This window comes from Chelon labrosus, assembly GCF_963514085.1.
Source record: "Chelon labrosus genome assembly, chromosome: 22".
NCBI lineage: Eukaryota > Metazoa > Chordata > Actinopteri > Mugiliformes > Mugilidae > Chelon > Chelon labrosus.
In genome coordinates, this window is record NC_140355.1 from 5,419,487 (window position 1) to 5,439,053 (window position 19,567).

General features: G+C 41.6%; 1 protein-coding gene across 1 annotated transcript in view; it reads left to right on the plus strand.

The window, feature by feature from the left end:
- Positions 1 to 4,446: 4,446 nt before the first annotated feature.
- Positions 4,447 to 19,567, plus strand: part of igsf9a (immunoglobulin superfamily, member 9a) — a gene marked incomplete at its 3' end in the record, with an annotated part of 47,969 nt that continues 32,848 nt past the window's right edge. Inside the window, exons 1-5 of the mRNA XM_084572413.1 lie at positions 4,447 to 4,741; positions 4,830 to 5,136; positions 14,811 to 14,836; positions 14,925 to 15,064; positions 17,604 to 17,807. Of these exons, the coding sequence (XP_084428539.1) occupies positions 4,681 to 4,741; positions 4,830 to 5,136; positions 14,811 to 14,836; positions 14,925 to 15,064; positions 17,604 to 17,807 (738 nt within the window). The 5' untranslated portion in view covers positions 4,447 to 4,680. The remainder of the gene's footprint in view (positions 4,742 to 4,829; positions 5,137 to 14,810; positions 14,837 to 14,924; positions 15,065 to 17,603; positions 17,808 to 19,567) is intronic.

Consider the following 19,567-nt stretch of genomic DNA (forward strand, 5'->3'; position numbering starts at 1 on the left):
TTGTGTGCATGGCTCTTTAAGGTAGTGAAATATGATAGCGGCGCCCAATGCAAAATGAAAAGAAGTTATCACTGAGAGTGGGAAAAACAAAGGAAAAGAAAGCAAGACAGTAGTAAGTGGAGCAGATAATGACGTCTAATAATAATACAAAACAGCAAACTGAATGCTGCTAGGCTAGCCTTAAGTATGGAGGAGAGACATATCAAACAATCAACCAACCAACCAACAAACCAACCAACCAATCAATTAATCATTATTTTGTTTGCCCTTCCTTTGATGGTTAGCATTAGTTAACTTAGCTAGCAGAGCAGTTTGTCAATCTCTATTAGCCTAGAATAGCCTCTGTAGGCACTTGTGCTTAATCCACAGAGGTGTAGACAAATCATGAGGCGCTATAGCCATCTATGGGAGTGTTTCACATGTCATGATTGCCATGGCTACTCCTTTTATATACAATTTATCCTCACAAAAATGACAGGAATCACCCCCTGACATGCTTGCTTCATAGTTATCGACACTGACTGCTGATTGGCTATCAAAGTTGCGTCTTATCGTGTTTCCTCTTTGGCATACTCCTACTAGGTCATATGTTGCGTAGATCTGATTAGTTGACGTTAGCCCGTGATAGATTAATGCAATCACCTGCCAAGTGTTTTTTTAAGGTGCCTGTTCTTTCCAGACAGAAAAAAACTTTCTAGATGTGTGTGTGTGTAACAAACCATCTGGCACATCAGGTTAACTTTAATCTGAGACGTCCGAAAATGCCACAGTGTAGGGATCTTTAAGTACGATTGAAGTGCACGCCAGTCTCAGTCCAGTCTTAAAAACACACATTTCTGTTGGGTATATTTTTACTCGCGTTCTGGTCAGAGGTTAATGTCCAGTTTATCTTGCTGCCAAATAGAAACAGCCTTGAAACCGTCCCATCCCAGTGGGCACATAACCTGTGTTTCATATCCCCTGAAGGATACAGCACCTTTGACTGTCTGAACCAATACCTACACGTATTTTGTGCATGGGCCCAAACAAATGGTGACTCAAGCAAAATCCTTTGTGTAGAAACTAAATTTAATCCCAAAACATTTGTGCAGCAGCCCCTTTATCTTTTAGTTTTAAGTGTTGTGGGTTGTGAAGAGGCAGAGCCGCTGACAAATCTGTTACGGTGCCTCGGTCACGATTAATCAGCCAGTCCCCGTTTCTCTCCCTGTAGATTAAAATGGCAACGACGCAGAATTTCAACAGCATGCCTGTCACTGACATTTCTATTTCTGTCAGCTGATAAATCTGCGTGAGACACAACGCTTTCTTTCGTGAGCTACTGGCTCATTTGTCATAGCTTTAAACATTTTCTCTAGTGCTGTGCAGTCACCGTGTTGATGTTTATGCAGGTCCCCTTTGTCAGAGGAAGGGAGAATACCAGTGTCTGGAGACCGACTGTGTTGCCATGGCTGAGAGTTTCACCTGTGCAGGCCGCTTTGGCAGTTCTCTGAGTTTTCGCTTCCGATTTAATGACAGAAAATGTCCCGCAGCGTATTGTTCCAACTCTCTTCTTTCTTCCTTCTGTGTACACCTTCTCTCTTTCTCTCTCTTTCTTCAATTCTTTTTTTTTTGCCACCAGTGTTGATCCACTTTATTGCCTTGCTATTTCACCAGGCACAAAAATAACTCTTACCTTGTCAGAGCAAATAAACGTATAAACAACATTTTTATTCATCTGTTGCTGTCTGTACGTGGATGCCGAATGCAGGGTAGAAGTGTCTGCTGATATGTCTTTAATCATGATCAGTTCACGTGAGGCGGTCGTTAAAGAACGAGAATAAGATTCAGAGCATCTGTTCATTATGTGCCAAATGGGCAAGCTTAGCCATGGCAACAGGCAGTCTTCATTTGTGTGTTTTTGTGCGTGCGCGCGTTCTTTCATCTTTGTGTCCTGTGTGAGGAGGAAAAGCCACAGAATCCTAATGATGAAGCTTTACTTTGGCACTCCTGTGTAGCCTTAGCAAACTCACAAGGCCGAAATAAATTGTAATAAGTTCAGAATGAAGTCTCTGTTGTGCCGCTTTACATAAAGCCACGTGGCTGAAGGGCAGGAGTTTGAAGAGCTGACGTTGGCTCAACAGATGTGCCGCCGATTGAGATTTATTTATTTTCTGACGTTCACTTTGAATATGTGGAAAATCTGTTTATGCCGTGCTGTTTGCTGAAGCATCAGAGTGTGTTGGAACAAGCGTCGCAGCTGTTGACAGCCTGAGTAATTGTTTTTCACCAGTTCAGACTTTACCCCAGCCATGAAATGAAAAAGCCCATAAAAGCCTCATGGTTAGGGACTGCAGATGCGGCCTGTGCTGCTGCTGCTGCTGCTGGGACGAGCGTGTGCTCTCTACTTATATTCGGGAAGGGCAGAGATCACTCAAGATGGCGAGGACTTCATTAAACTGATCTTCCGCATCTATTAAAGTATGCCACGAACTTTGAACAAGTTGAACAAGTTTTGATACTTACAGTAAATACGATAGTGTTGAAACTGTACTAGGTGGCACTCCGACATTAGTCTGTGTCAATAGAAATGATACAAATGTCAAGCCATTAATCAAACTGCAACAGTTTAGAGAGCTTCAAAAACAGCCTGTAAAGTAAGTGCATTTGTTGATAAGAACAAGTGGTGCGGCCATAGTTCAGCAGGTAGAGCTGATTGTCCATGAACCAGACGGTCAAAGGCCGGATTCCCAGTGTGTCAACTATATACAAAAATGACCTTGAGCAAGACATTGAACCCTGAATTGCTCCCAGTTTGGCTAATATTGCCACATTCACAGTGATTAATGTGAATTGTCCCTGAAAAAGGTAACTAAACAAAAAAATTACACCGATCAGCCACAACATTAAAACCACTGACAGTGAATACCATCAATCTTGTGATAATCCAATGTTCTGGTGGGAAACTTTTGGACCTGGCATTGATGTTGATGTTACTTAGACATGTATTACCCATCTAGACCAGACCAGGCACCCCCACCCTATAGCAACTCATAGGAACAACTAAAAAAACATGAAAAACTGCACAAGGTGTTGACCTGGCCTCCAAATTCACTAGATCCCAAACTGATCAAGTATCTGTGGGATGATCCACAGAGGCCCCTCCCCTCAACCCATAGGACCCAAAGCCCTCCACTAACAACATTCTGTTGCCAGACACCACAGGACACCCTCAGAAGGCCCATGTCCACTCTCTGATGCTTCACAACTGACACAAGTAGTCACATCGGTCTCGGTTTTGAATTCAGAATCACTCAATAATTGGAATTTTTAACTGCAACTGTCGTTATTATTTGACTTAATGCACAGGCACATCAAACCCTCTAGGAAGCACTTCTGGTGGTGAAGGCCGACTGTGATGTCTCCTCCTGTTGCCTGTGTTATTGGGTCAGAATGTTTGCACTTGAACACGCTGCAAAGACTAACAGCCAACATGGCATGTGCATTCTGCGCCTGTATGAAAGGAAATAAATCTTCCAGGAAATTGGATCGACTACTTTTTGCTGGGTGGCTCAGGAACTAGAACTAAGAATTACAGATTGTTGTACAGAACTGGCCTCTCCTGAGTCACGCTGGTCCCTTGGTCTACAGTTCATTCTAGAGTAGACGATCATGCCCTTGTGAAAAAGATTTCTGTATTGGAATGTTCAGATTAAATAAAGATTTAAAACTAGACGGCCCTTCTGTTTGCCCTTTGTACTTGGTCGTTTTGTTTACATCTGTCTCATCCTTTTCCTCTTCTGCACTGGTTTGCTAAACAGGAGAGACAACCAGAGAGCTCTCTCCGACCGAGTCGTCCCACTGCTGATTCAACCACAGTTTAAGCGTGCCAACAGCGCTGGACCCGCTGCAAAAGCTAGGGTCACAGACGATCAGTGACGGCCCGGCTCTGGAAGGCAGCTGACTGTCATCTTGATGTATCACGGCCTTAAGCGACAGCAGCTGTGCCCTGTGTAGACCTTGGACCAGCAAATTTGCTGTTTGCTGATTTAGAAACCAATTTTATACTGATAGCAGGTGGCTACTACCATAACAGGCTGTTGAGGTAACAAATGATCCAGCCAAAATCTGATACATAATTTTTACCTGCATGCTCAAATCTGAATGGGTATTTTTTTTTTTTTTTTTGCAAGGACTATCTCTGTTGCTGCATTTTGACATTAACTTGCATCCTTTGATGCCTGACTGTAGCCTGCGCTCCCTTCAGTCAGCTTATCTCTGTCCTTGAGTGCTGAGTCTCCTGGCTACTCCAGCCAAATGTCTTCATTGATGTGCTCTAAATAAAACACTTAGATGCTGCTCCGCACATGACTCTAAAAAGATTTATTTGACATTTATGACATTTACTTTCGGAAAAGGATATAGGGCCGGGGAGACTTCTGGCTGTAGAGGCTGCGCTGCCCATTTGTGTAATGATATGGGATGAATTCCAGTTATTGGAAAGCTGTATAAAAAATCTGAATGCTCCTCTTCCCCCATCTGTAAAATGATGACAGAAGTGGCAGCTCTGCTATAGCCTTTTTAGTTTGGAAATCTGTCACAGATGGCCGTCCTCTTGTGTGGAGCAGGAAGTGATGTGATTGTGACAATTGTGTCTCTTTTGCCAACAGGCTGAACATGCTGCAGGTTGTGTGAGTGACAGATATGGGGTCCGCAAGATCATATTTGCAGACTTTCACTGTGTTGGCAGTTGTTTGCCACATTTGTAAGTATCTCCATCGTTTGATTTTTGTCCGTAATTAATCATCCGTTTTATCTGAAGGGAGACTAACTTGATCTAATTCCTCCGACAGTGGCCGCTGAAGGTGTGGGCTCAGAGGTTCGTGGAACGGTTGGAGGCTCGGTGGAGCTGGGGTGTAGCATTCCCCCATCGGACCCAGCACCGGTGACCCCTGCTTCCTTGCATGTGGTTGAATGGGTTCGACAGGGACTTGACATTCCAGTTTTGATTAAATTTGGATCCTACGCGCCCCGTGTGCATCCACAATATGAAGGTGAGAATATATCATTGCAGAAATTAACCAATATGAAAACTGTAATGATGCATTCAAAGCTACTGTACACTGTGATTAGTATAATTGCTTTAATCGGCATATTTTGGTGCTACTTACACCTATTTCCAATGTGAAGTATAATTATGATCCGTTTTAATTTGAGCAGTGTTTTATACAGCTAATATTCCAGTTTTACACCACTGTGCAGTTCAACAGTGTAGGAGCGGCTTTACAGTTAAAAAAAAAAGAAATCTCTGTTAGCAATGCTAGCTGCAAAGCTCTGTGTATGGGCGTGAATGGCGATAGCGATGTCTCACAGTCTGTTGGAAGAACTATCCTGAAATCCTCCACAGGTGTTCTTGCCCCCCTGAGGATGAATGCTAATGCAAGCATTAACTCACAGTGCTTATAAAACTTTGCAAAACATCGCACAGTAATTAAAACCCCCCTCCAGGTATGTTTGAAATTAAAATTTTTGATGCTGGGCTTATTGTAGCCTCTCTGTGTCTCTACACAGGAGTGAAGAAAATACACGTGTAGGGTATATTTATACCACAAGTGCCGTTAAAAAAGAACTCAAGGTCCAGCTTGAAAGTATTACAGTGAGAACCGTTAGGCTCCAGTTCCAGTTTCTTCCACTGACAAAATGTAACCAGTATCTGGGTCTCAGAATATATTCAGTACCACGCCTTTTTGGCCTTTCAGACCTGCATTAGTGGGAGCTACTTTTAAAAGGAGCTGAAACTCTCACATTGCATCATCATCTATTGTGCACTCTCTGCCCACAGCACAGAGAACAAAGGAAGTCTGTGGGGGAAAAGATCCTCAATGGACCAAGAATACCTTTGTGTGGCTTCTGTTATCCTTTAAAGTCACAAACAATGGAACCAGCGTGGACAAAAAAAAAAAGCACGTCTTGGTGGCTCAGATCTTCCTTTTGTCAGGGCAGTTTTTCTTTTCCATAGTGATGCCTGAAGAGAAATTCGACCTCTGGTCTTGTCCAGGTTGTCAGAATTTTTTTTGCTGGAGCGCCATGTAGAGGTTTTGACTAAAGTGCAGTTTTAGAAAGAAACTGCCAGAGGAGGCCGGATGATAGACTTCAAAGAGGGAAATTAATTTGGACAGTTTAACACTCAGGTGGGAGATAGCAGACTCCTAACTAAGCACTAAGTAGTTAATCTCGTCACTCATTTTCGGCAACAAGCATACCGAGAGGGGGTAGATAAGCAATCAACATTTAAATTTATAATTACTGCTCAGGCAATACTCCTCTTCAATACTCTTGAAGCCCTTCTTACTCGCTGTTGCATCAGTCATTACAAACGCATCCTGTGCAGCTAAACGCCGTTCAACCCACACAAATTGCTTTTAAATTCTGGTGGAGTTTCTTCCAACGGAGATGTGTCAGAATTTAGTTGGAATGTGTAAAAAACCTTTGGAATGTCTTTTGTTGAGTTGAGATATTTTACCACTAGAGCTGCACTAGAGGAAATAAAGAGACATCGATAGATATGTACATGAAATGTAGATAAATATCCATGTCATTCATCTACTTTTAGATTACTAACCCCTTTGTTTTGCTGACCCCACTTTCATAGTAAATGTTCAAATTCTAATTCACGGCCTATAGTTCTTATGTGCTCCAGTTGAAATCCCATTTTGACCCTAGGGAAACTGTTTGAATAAAGATAGATTACAACACAAATGGGGCTGTTTATTATAAGACTCTGTTACGAGCTGCTGTTGGGTAAAGGCAGTTTAACTAAAATTGATCCCACTGCGGGAGATTTGGTCTTTGCATACAACTGATCCATTGGTACATGCAGAGAGCAGCGAGCACACTCGGAGCGGTGGGCAGCCACCCACGCAGCGTGAGACGCGAATGCTAGGGGCACACTCCGCTGCATGGCTGCAGAGGGGGTTGTAACCAGTGAGTCCACATGCACCTCACGATTCTTGAACAATAAGGCGTGCGCTATTGTTATTGTGAGAAAAACCCACGACATGATTAAAAGCAGCCATTAGTCACTCGGCCTCAGCCCCCTACTGAAGAAGTAATTTTACAGAAAATATATGGATCATGTACAGATTAATTCCCTTAAACAGCTGGGCACTGTAGTTTTTGGGGATTATTTTCGACTGCAGGTAAATTAATTGGGATATTGGGATTTTGCAGTTTCAGGATGTGGAGTACAGGGTCAATATTCATAGTAATGATGGTAGCAAGCAGCACAGCTGTGTCTTTAGTGTTTCAAAAATAAGTTTTTAATGGGTACACTACTAATCCATAGTCAGTGTTGGTGATGGTGGTCAGAAAGCTCAATCATTTTAGCTCTCAGAACACAGGGATCGCTGGTCTACTTCTGTCTCAATTATGTAGTTAGTTTGTGTTATTGTGTTAGAACAAAAACTAATGTTGTCATTCCAGAGATGTGTGGTATTTCCACAGTGTTTTAACTGCAGTTGAGATCTCTTGCATATGACTTTGTGCAGCTCTTCTCTGTCAGTGCTCTCAGGATTCCTTCTGTTACCCAGTCTTGGGAGATTTGTTGTGCGAAATGAAGAATTTCGAATTTTAAAAAATCTAATAGAGGATTTTATGAATCGATTTTGGATGTTTCAAATCAAGATGAACATGAATTGGAAAAAAAAGTTTTTAGACCAAGCCCTAACACACCACCAGCAACAACGGTAGTGTTTGAGAATTAAAAATCACCAGTGATGAATGCTGAAGAGAGAGGCTACAGCTCCCAGCTGGAAAAGGGTATCTGACGTCAAAGTGAAGTGGTGATAATATTTTAACTATATCGCAATTAAACTGATCGAAAACGATTCTTTTAGGTGTCTTAAATACATTTTGCTATGTTCATTGCTTGGCTTCTGTGCTGGTACCTTTTCCTCCAAACTGGGGGCATGCTGACCTCTATCCACTGTACATAACACAGTGACTATGGATAAAATCCTCATGCCACCCTGCTTCAAATAAATGTAACTCTCCCTTTAAACAATGGATCTCAGAGTTACAACTTGTTTTGAATACTCAGACAATACTTGAAAGTAGTATTAATTCCATGCAACAGAATCTCTGCTATCTGATTCATTGTATGTACTAACATACACTAATGAGCAGTAATCTGTGCATTTAAGTGTTTGTTTGCCAAAGGATCAGAGCTTGCTTTCAGCTGAGTCAAGGCCTTTCTCGTCTGAGCTGGATGGCACTCCCTCACCCAGCTCCACCAGGAAATACGATCCAGACATTTACATAGCAATAAAGTCAGGATGAACCCTCGCTGATGAGTTATTGTAAGTGGGAGTGGGGGCAGGCTTTAATTCAGGCCCAGCCTAATAAAAGGCAGTCGCCTTTTGTCGCTGACTCTGAAGACGACCCCTCAAAGCTCACCGGTGTCACATCTCATTACACTGGATGTTAGTTTCAGATGAAGGATTGCAATGTGCTGGTAGTAAAGCCCTGAAATTTGCCTACACTCTGGCTTATGATTTGCACACTTTGTACCCTTCACTCAACCATAAAGCATCCAGCTCAGAAAAAGAAAAGTCTTTAAAAAGACAAGTACGCTAATCACATGCCTCTCCGGTGACAAACAGAAAGCGTCTGTTCTTCGCAGATACAAAAGGTTTGAAAAAGACTTTGTCTCGTGTGATGCTGGGCTCAGGCTTTCTCACAGGTACTGGCTGGTGTGGGAGTAACAGGTGCAGCATGAGAAACTAACGCTTTAGAGACGGAACGACTGGTGTGCATTTCACCCTCAGGCCATGAATGTTCTCGGGTGTCTCAGCGGTTTGGCTTCGGGACCCAGACTCCAACTGTTGTTTAGCTGTTGTGATTCTGGTGGAAGTTATCCAAGTGATTCACTCCGCTGCCGAGGCTCATGTATTTGTTCCACCATTCCTCCCTCTTTGCCACCCTTAAATAGGCCACCTCCTCCATCAGTATCCTTCTTTGGCCATGGTTTTATCTCCACAAAGTGCGAGATACATTAGATTTTCCTCATATTGCTCCCCCGAGAGTGATAAGAGCTAACGGGCTTTGCATGTATTTGTTGAAATAGAGTAGTAAAGATCAGAGGATTAGCGTCTGCTGTATGAACAGGAAAGAACGTCCCTTAACACCCATACAGCTGCTGACTCTATAAAAAGTAAATACAGCTGTATAAATGCACTGTTTGCGGCCTGGTTGCATGTTAATCCCATCACAATAATTCAGTGTGCAAGACTAACACATTACACAAGACTAAAATGGCTAATACGCTTCCTTTCTCACACAAACAAACGTACGCGAGAGCCTGGATTACTCATGTTCATTGCGGCAGCGAGCCCCTGACAGCTACAGAGCATTCAATTCAAATTTCAAACCAAGGCTCAGTAGAGCTTAATAGAGCCACAAGCAACGAGGAGTGGAACCTTATCTGCCTCTTTCTCTAACCAAAACCCGAATGCCTCTCGCGCGGCTTGCCAAGGGCTGACGACATCTCCTGGAGATGGTGTGGGCTCGCTGCCCGTGAATATCACATTCTCGGGGACACAAATGTCCCACAAAATGGTATTGAATTTAAATAATTTTTCATGAGGGCCCCTGTCAAACCAAACCCTTTTGGGATGAATCCCATTTTTTTTTCTTTATCATTCCTAATTTTAATTTCCAAAAATGTTGGGAGAAGGAAAATCAATATCTGTAGAACATCCTTCAGACTGAACACAATGGAGAAAAATAAAAAGAACACAGCGCAGCCTTCCAAATGATCCTTTTTTCAGCAAAGTGAGTTTTATAAAGGACCTCAGCCCTGTACCTGTTCTAGTTTTATTGTAAATTTGAAAGCTTCCTGTCATGGTTTTCAGTGTTTTTTTTTTGTTTTTTTTTTAAAGAAAGCATCACAAGAAACTAAACCCAAGCGATTAAACCAGTGGCAACATTAAAATGCAGACTACAATACATCCATTGATTCTTCTCAGTTGCACTGCTCATTGTGAGGTGAAATGCAATTACCCAATTTAACCTTTTGACCCAGTTGATCTCCTGTCTTGATAAGAAAATGGATGTTGAATTTACATCAAGTTCAATCATAATTCTGATCAACGTGCAACAATACATTCATCTCCACACCCATCATTCTTGTTTGATTACTCATGAACTGCTCGCAGGTTAGATGCGGAACGCCTAGAACGAAAGACACCTGTGCTGGAGCTTTGCCACATGCTGTGGTCAGCACTGACGCCTTACTGTAAAAGTGTTTTGGGTCAGGATCTGCCGAGGGTCTTTCTATGTAATGTTTGCTTGTTCCTTCTGTGCCCGCGTGGTTCTGCTTCATTACGAAATTGGTTGTACTTGTGCACATTTGCATGCATTGTCTTTGTGTTAGCCCTGTTTCGGACTGGCAACATGTCCAGGCTGGAACCCACCTCTCTCTCAGTGCCAGTTTGGACAGGCTCCAACCCCTAGCAACACTCTGGATAAACATTTATAGACAATGGATGGATGAAGTAATCACAGTGTAAATACAGGAAGAACATCTGCAACTCCACTTACTGTCACTCCCCCCGCTTCATGGTTGAATAAGTCCCAAAGTCCTTATTGCTTATCACTGCATACATACCACATACAGTGGGGAAAATAAGTATTTGATACACCACCGATTTTGCAAGTTTCCCCCCTTATAAAGAATGGAGAGGTCTGTAATTTTCATCATAGGTACACTTCAACTGTGAGAGACAGAATCTAAAATAAAAATCCAGAAAATCACATTGTATGATTTTTAAATAATTAATTTGCATTATATTGCATGAAATAAGTATTTGATACACTAGAAAAACAGAACTTAATATTTAGTACAGATCCAATTACAGAGATCAAACGTTTCCTATAGTTCTTGACCAGGTTTGCACACACAGCAGCAGGGATTTTGGCCCACTCCTCCATACAGATCTCCTCCAGATCTTTCAGGTTTCGAGGCTGTAGCTGGGCAACACGGAGTTTCATCTCCCTCCAAAGATTTTCTATTGGGTTTAAGTCTAGAGACTGACTAGACCACTCCAGGACCTTGAAATGCTTCTTACGGAGCCACTCCTTAGTTGCCATGGCTGTGTGTTTCAGGTCATTGTCATGCTGGAAGACCCAGCCACGACCCATCTTCAATGCTCTTACTGAGAGAAGGAGGTTGTTACCCAAAATCTCGCAATACATGGCCTCATCCATCCTCTCCTCCATACGGTGCACTCGTCCTGGTCCCTTTGCAGAAAACTACCCCCAAAGCATTATGTTTCCACCCCCATGCTTCACAGTTGGGATGGTGTTGATGGGATTGTACTCATCCTTCTTTTTCCTCCAAACATGGCGAGTGGAGTTTATACCAAAAGGTTAACTTTTGGTTTCATCTGATCACATGACCTTCTCCCATGCCTCCTCTGGATCATCCAGATGGTCATTGGCAAACTTCAGACGGGCCTGGACATGTGCTGGCTTGAGCAGGAGGACCTTGCATGTGCTGCAGGATTTTAATCCATGGCAGCGTAGTGTGTTACTAATGGTAACCATTGAGACTGTGGTCCCAGCTCTCTTCAGGTCATAGACCAGGTCCTCCTGTGTAGTTCTGGGCTGATCCCTTACCTTTCTCATGATCATTGACACTCCACGAGGCGAGATCGTGCATGGAGCCCCAGTCCAAGGGAGACTGACAGTCATCTTGAGTCCCTTCCATTTTCTAATAATTGCACCAACAGTTGTTGTCTTCTCACCAAGCTGCTTGCCTATTGTCCTGTAGCCTATTCCAGCCTTGTGCAAGTCTACAATTTTGTCTCTGGTGTCCTTAAACAGCTCTTTGGTCTTGGCCATGGTGGAGCGGTTGGAGTGTGATCGATTGTGTGTGTGGACAGGTGTCTTTTATACAGATAACGAGTTCAAACTGGTGCAATTAATACAGGTAACGAGTGGAGAATAGGAGGGCTTCTTAAAGACAAACTAACAGGTCTTTGAGAGCCAGAATCCTTGCTGGTTGTTAGGGGATCAAATACTTATTTCATGCAATAAAATACAAATTAATTATTTAAAAATCATACAATGTGATTTTCTGGATTTTTATTTTAGATTCTGTCTCTCAAAGTTGAAGTGTACCTATGATGAAAATTACAGACCTCTCCATTCTTTATAAGGGGGGAAACTTGCAAAATCGGTGGTGTATCAAATACTTATTTTCCCCACTGTACATACCCTTTCCAATCCTCTTCCCGACAAACCACGTGAACCCCAGTTTTAAAATCCCAGCACATTTGTCGCGTCGCCTCTAACATAGGGCTTACATTACATCCAACTTTTTATGACAAGTGAACACGAATAATGTCATTGCTTCATTGCAGCGATTCAAATGTCACTAAAGGGCAAGTCACCTCTGTGCAAGTAGACTGTATGCGCACAATTCAGTGAATGTACTCATTTGTTTCTGTTAGAATAGAAGCACTTTGTCTGGAATCTAGCAAGAAGTATGACGGTGGGATCAAACTGTCTATGACGCCCACATGCAGTTATGGTATATATATAGTGCATTTGATGGAGACATACTGTACATGTAAAAGCAACAACTTCAGAATTTGCAATCTTTCTTATTTGCTTGATATAAATCGTAAGTAATATAAATCTGCAAGAATTATCCCATGCAATGATGACAATGTGTGACAAACCCCTATAGTGACCAAGTTCACACCTTAAAGGTAGTTAAATTGCTCCAGTGCTCATAGGATTAAATGGCCCCAAAAAGGGAGAAGCTTTTTTTTTTTTTCAAAGAATCTGTGATTTTGCAAAGGATTTCTCCTCAAAAGGCATCTTGAGCTCAAATACTACAATGCCTTTTAATTAGTCGCTTAGCTGAATGAGGACTGCTTCTCGTTTTTCCTTTGGAAACCTTAGTCTTGAGAAGGATAATGATCTCTACATTTAATAATCTACTCTGAACGCTTTTCATTTCAGACTTAATTCCTTCATTTGTGGAGAGTTTTATTTCTTCTTGGTACTAGGTGGTTTTGTGTTTCTCTGCTACCTGAGAGTGTTCTAAGCAATATAGCCTTCGGGGAACCATTGAGTAAATACGGTTTGCCAAATAATAATGCATTCTGTCTCATTGTACGTGCAAGCAACGCTGAGTTGTGCTGGTGGGAGGATACTGTTTATCTTGGACCAGTCACATAGCAGCAATATTGCGTGTTGGCTAATTTAATGTTGTTGGTGAACAAAAGGGAGGGGTGAAAGTTGCTGGTGAGGGTAGTTGTTGCTGTGTGTTGTCAGTATCCCTTATAGTCCATGCTGCAGCGCATAAGCAGTGTTTTTCCCTCATTTAAATTGTTTCGATGGCAAATTCTAGCAGATTCCCAATGACTAAGAGGCTCTCAAAACAATTCATGCTGAGCTCCGTGAAGCTGTATGAAAACATACAAATCGATTTTAGCTTAAATGTTTGTGGACACCGCTGTTAAATGTGACATTAATATGCTGCAGTCTCCAGGCAAGCGCTTTGCATCTATCTATCTATCTATCTATCTATCTATCTATCTATCTATCTATCTATCTATCTATCTATCTATCTATCTCTCTATCTATCTATCTATCTATCTATCTATCTATCTATCTATCTATCTATCTATCTATGTCTGATGACAGCTGTAAAGGGACATTGAATGGCAGCCAAAAATGGAAATGCTGTTGTTGCACTCGCATCAGTGATGCAAAGCTAAACGTACCTCATTCTGCTACCTTCATGACTGGTTGACACACTGACTGGCCGAAGCCTATTTCGCAGTCATTGTTTTTGAACTCTGCACAAACAGACAGATGCGCGTTGAGACACAATGAGACTAAGTCATTTTCCCCAAGTCTTTCTAGTCTATGCCTCCTTTTCTTCTCCTGCGTTGTTCTGGCCTCACACTCCACTTACCTTGCATTCAAATCTCTTGCAATCATGCATTTTTCAAATGGCAGCGGCAGCACTGGCTCTCGGTCATGCTCTCACTTCCCCTCCACCCCTCTCCTATGTTTCATCTGCTGACGCCCAGTCACATTCCCACTACAGTCCTGCCTCAGCACAACCTTTCCTCTAAGGTGCAATAGTGACCCATATCACACTGAGCCAGTGAACATGAAAGAGGAGGAAAAAACCTGCTAGGGGTCAAAGGGTAGGATTTTGAAATGTACTAATCCCCAGAGTGTACGCTGAATGTGTGTTTTGCTCTACTTTAACCCCCACCTCTCTGTTCCCATGTGGATTCAGTCCCCTTGGCAGCCTGGAAAAGTAAATAGTGTGTGTTATCGCTGCCAACATACCTAAATCCAACTTCCTGGTTCCTTTTGACTGTCAGGCCTCTCCCTTCCCGCCACTGTCACCAGGAGTCAGAGCCTCTGTTAATTATTCATCTCAGCGGCACCGAGGCATCTACGCTGCAGTGTTTGCAGCTTACATAGTTTTATTTCTGAGACTGTGCAGTCCTAACGCAATGCTTTCCTTGACAGTTTCAGGATAACACAAGGGACGTCATGAACCAGGGGACGATTGTGTGTCTGTTAAAGTGTGAAAACTAGACGGACATAGAATGATGTGGGCTGCAGAGTGGAAAAGATAAAGGGTTGATGTTGCGAGCTGCACTGGCTCGGGGGAGCTGTCACCTGGCAACCGGGAGATCAGATTTCTGAGTTTGTGTGCGTGTGTGCGCTGTGTTTGTTTGTGTGTTTGCGTGTGGCCGTTTTCAGGCAACGTTTGAGGACGTTGTTCGTTTTGTGTGCAGCGCAGGCCCGACCTGCCAGGTGACAAGTGAAATCAGCATCCCATGCAGTTGGCCCCTCTCATGTCCCCCTCACGCCCGCCCCCTCACCTTTTCACCCGCACTCTGTTTCTGCAGGGCGTGTGTCTCTGGTGAAAATCACCGCCCTGCGGCTGGAGGACCTGCAGCTGGATGACCAGGGCTTGTACGACTGTCGGATCCTCCTACTGGACAAAGCCACAGATGAGCTGCAAAATGGCACCTGGACTCGGCTCTCTGTAACCGGTGAGGAATACTGCAGCTCAAATGCGGCGCTAGCGTGTGCCTGAGTGTGTCTTTATGACTGTTTTCAAAGTGACTGAAGTTAATTAATAAGAAAAAATCTGCAATCCAAATGTAAACAAACGACAGGACGCCAAATGACATTTGATCTGGACGACTGCTGCTGTCCCGTGTGGCTAAACCATAGGCACAGAAAACCATAATGGAAATATACTCTTGTATTGTGTTGTCACCCACTTCTTGTTAGATCTTAAAATAGTCACTGAATAAGCACTAGCTACATGCCAGTAAAATCTGCTGGAATTAGTTTCCACACATAAGTACACCATCCAGTAAATCAATTCATTTTAATATAACATGAGATATTCGTTTCACATTATGCCTGCACTAGCTAGATTATCATACATTATTATATTGGTATCTACTTACAGTATTTCTGAATTATTGTGTTTTAAAAAATATATAAACGGCACTGTCCATAACAAACACAGGCATCCTCTTTTGCTTCTATGGATATGTGTAGCATTTCCACCACTTTATCTACCCTGGAAGTAGATATAACTAAAATAATAATCCCCTCTACTATTGCAGTGCACAGTCAAGCCTTATGTTATCATGCCATGTTTGAAAGCAGCAAAAAAAGGTTTGGAGTGCTAGAAATCTAATGAGAAAAAAAACGTTTTTGCAAGACTGCTATTAGGATTTGAAAGCTTTTTTCAGATCTCTGCTTTTTGTCAAATCCCCCTTTATAACTGCAGCACTTTTTAATTATTTTTTTTTAAAGTTTTACATTAGTCACTGTCACTGGTCGATTGGAGTGTTTTCCTGGAGTGCAGGGCTCTTTGCTGATGGCCATGTTGTAAGGCCTCAGTGAAAACTGAAAACAGCCACCGGATGCTGGTATTTAGTGTCTTGTTTACAACTTTGTTTTTGTTTCTGTTCACATTAACATTTTTGGATATTCTTCTCGGGTTATACAAGGGGGGCAAGCTGGCATTAGTGGTCCTGGCAAATTACCACACTGTCAAAACTCTTATTTGGATGTCTCACAAACTATATTAGAGGTGGGATCAGGTCACAGATATTGCTCCAGTCGATTGTGGTACCAGCAGAGCCCAAAAATGCTGTTGCAGCAAACAAAAGTAAATAAAACTTATCTGTTCATTAGCAAAAATAAATTCTAATTTCCATTCATTTTGAAAATGATCCTCTCATTTTTGTACTGGCTGGTAGCAATGCTAATGATTTAAGAAGAAATGCTTTGACAGTTTTTTGTTTATATACTAATTTAAACTCTACTGTTAGCTCTGAAGCAGAATATTGTGTTGGTCCAATATTTCATTTTATTTCTTCGCAACGGGAGCAACCGTCCAAATTTAATTTATTTAGAGGACAGAAATTCAGACGGATGTTGATTTGCAGCCTCATTAAGCTTCTGTTTAACTGTGAACTTTTAACTCAGAGTCTTCCACACTGTCTTCCACACATCTGGTGTTGTATTTCATTTATTTTGCGGAGCCCCGTTTAACTCGGCACATCTTGACAGGTGCTTAACACTTCTTTAAACCAAAACTTTGGAAAATGTTAGACAAAGTTTCAAAAAGCATCCGAACTAGAGAGATTTGGATAACGTTTGACTCTCTCCACACAGGTTGTGGAAAGACTAATCGGCGACTTCTCACCGTGCGTATTGATAGGTTTAAATAATATATCTGAATATGAAAAATGCACCATTATTTCTTGCGCTTTGAAGTTTATCTGTATTTTTGGAACGCCTTTGCTGTGATTCCACGCTCAGATGCACAGAACAAAGCGCCCGCACGCTGCTGATCAAAGCGAGGCGAGACAGTTTCACCAAACTGGTCTGTGTGAGCGTCAGGTTAGAGATGAGAATGGTAATAGATTATGACGATGTACCTGAGGCCTTGGGTCTGCCTTCCCTCACATGCCCTGTAGCCATACTTTTCACCTATTGTTTGCACGTTTCCTCAAACCACTAGATCGTCTGTGGCCTTCACAGTATGGATAAATAATGAATGCGCAAAAGGATTTGATGAAACTGTTCTCTGTTTATTCTTAATGCAAAAGCACAGCGATGACTTAAGTCATGACACAGTGCGAGTGGCTCGTTTATGTCTGAAGCGTTTGCAGACATTAAACGCTCTCTGAATGTTCTCTGGTGAGACGTGGGACTTGAAGTGGCAGCTAAACTTTGGCGTGAGCACATCTAAAAGGCAGCATTTGTAACTGACACTTTCACTTCGCCGTATGAAATGATAATGAATCTTGATGTCAGTAAACTCTGCGCGCAGACTGCTGCTGTTTAGCAAACAAGGCCGAGCTGCTGTCATGCTGTATTTAAACTGATTAAAAAAGGGGGGAGACAAGAGAGACAAAGGATCTATTGTCTGCTGCTCCAGTTTATTTTTTATTCTTGCTGCAGCTTGGGATTCTGTGTTTGTCTTGTTTTATATTAGTCTACATATCTAATATTGGGCTTTCCCAGTTCTAACGTGGTGGTTTTAATGAATACAGATGTCCAGTCCAATTTTTACCAATATGTGTTTTATTCATTTTTTTTTATCCATAGCCCCACCCACATTCACTGAAGCCCTGCCTCCTGTTCTAGAAGCTCTGGTAGGAAGTCACCTTTCACTTTCCTGCGTTGCCGTTGGCAACCCTACTCCAACCATCGTCTGGTTGAAAGACGGCCATGCCATTCAAGGAATAAATGATCAGGTATGTGGGAGCTAGCTGTTCTAGTACTACACTGAAGGTTGTCTCAGCCTGTCTATCCATCCATTGTCGAGTGATCCGAAATTGGGAGAAGGCCCCCTGGGATGTGTAACCGTCGAGGAAAGTACGGGAAAAAAAATGGTTCCTTTCATAACCTGCATTCATAGACTTTCATTGTGAAGTATTGAATTATCGCTTCTTTATGTAAAAAGTGACAAATGGAAAACTTTTTTAGTTATTTCCTTCCTACAGTAGATGATCGATCCGAGCTGAACACACAATTTCCCGCACAAGGGGTTTCTGTTCCCTTTTCAGTGTGTAGCTGTGTGGCCCTGTGCACAGTTTAGTTACATCTGAATTCAATCATCAGTCTCTTTGCAGTAGAATTGTTGTTCAACCTAATTTTAATGTGATTGATTTTTTTAAAAAGAAAAATGAAAAGATTTTAAAATCTACTATTAAGCATCAAGCACCACTGCTTAATTTACTACATGTATTAAATTGATGTTGAATGCAACAGGTAACCCTGAGCAAATTACACATCCTTTATAAGCTGCTGCGAAAACACTCATCAACGTTTACTCAAATGTTCCAATGTGCTGGGACCAGGGTTGGGTCAGATTACTTTGAAATGTAATCCATTACTGACTACAAATTACATGGCAATTTTTGTAATCAGTAACGTAATCAGTTGGATTACCAAAAACATGTAACGTAATCTGATTACTTTTAGATTACTTAAATAAATATGCACCTTAAGTAAAAGACACCGTCACAGAATTGATCAATGAATTCTCTTTTTATTTTTCTCTTTATTATTTCATTACATCTAAGAAAACTTTTTGCTCTCAGTAAAGCATTCCTTTGTGAATTAACTAAAAACTGTATTAACTAAAAACTTTCTATTTATTACTAAGTACTTTCTTTACTCTGAACATATCCGTTTTTCAGACCATATCCTCATATCAACCTGTTTAACTCTTTTCTCACATCATATTGAATGTTTACAACTAAAAACATTCCTAAAACATTTTTCTATCTTTTCTCATATTTCTCTTTCTGAACATTTCTCATAACATATCCACAACATGTCTTTCAAAATCTCAAAATAAGTCTGTAAATAAGTCTGTAAACATATCATAGAACAAAAGTGAACATGTTCTTTTTACAACATATTAGGATTTTTTCACATCTAATGTTTCAAAGCTCATTAATCAAAGGTTTATTGATAAAATGTAATCAGGTAATCCCCAACAATGTAACTGTAATCTGATTACACAATTTTTGTATTGTAATCTGGGCTGATTATAGTTACTTGATTTTTGTAATCTGATTACGTAATCCAGACTACATGTAATCCATTACTACCCAACCCTGGCTGGGACTTATTTATGGATCCACAGCATCCAAATGGAGGACATGGCCACAGGCATTATGTTTTCATGTGCTTGACGTACATACATCCATGTGACCCATTCTTGGCAACGCAATATCACAGGAGTGTTTTTTTATTTCAAAATTGGTACAATCTTGGACTCAGAGATGTAGAGCTATAATTTGGTGGTCAAGGTTACTGTGACCTCACAAAGCACATTTCCGCCATAGCTTGTCTTGTGAATGGGGTGTCTCACAAATGCCTTGAATTTATTTGTTAATATTTGTCAAAATGTTGACTTGATCTCAAAGAAGTCGTGAATGGAACAAAGGTCGCTGTGACTCCACAGAACACATATTTGGCAATAACTGAACAAATCATACTATAA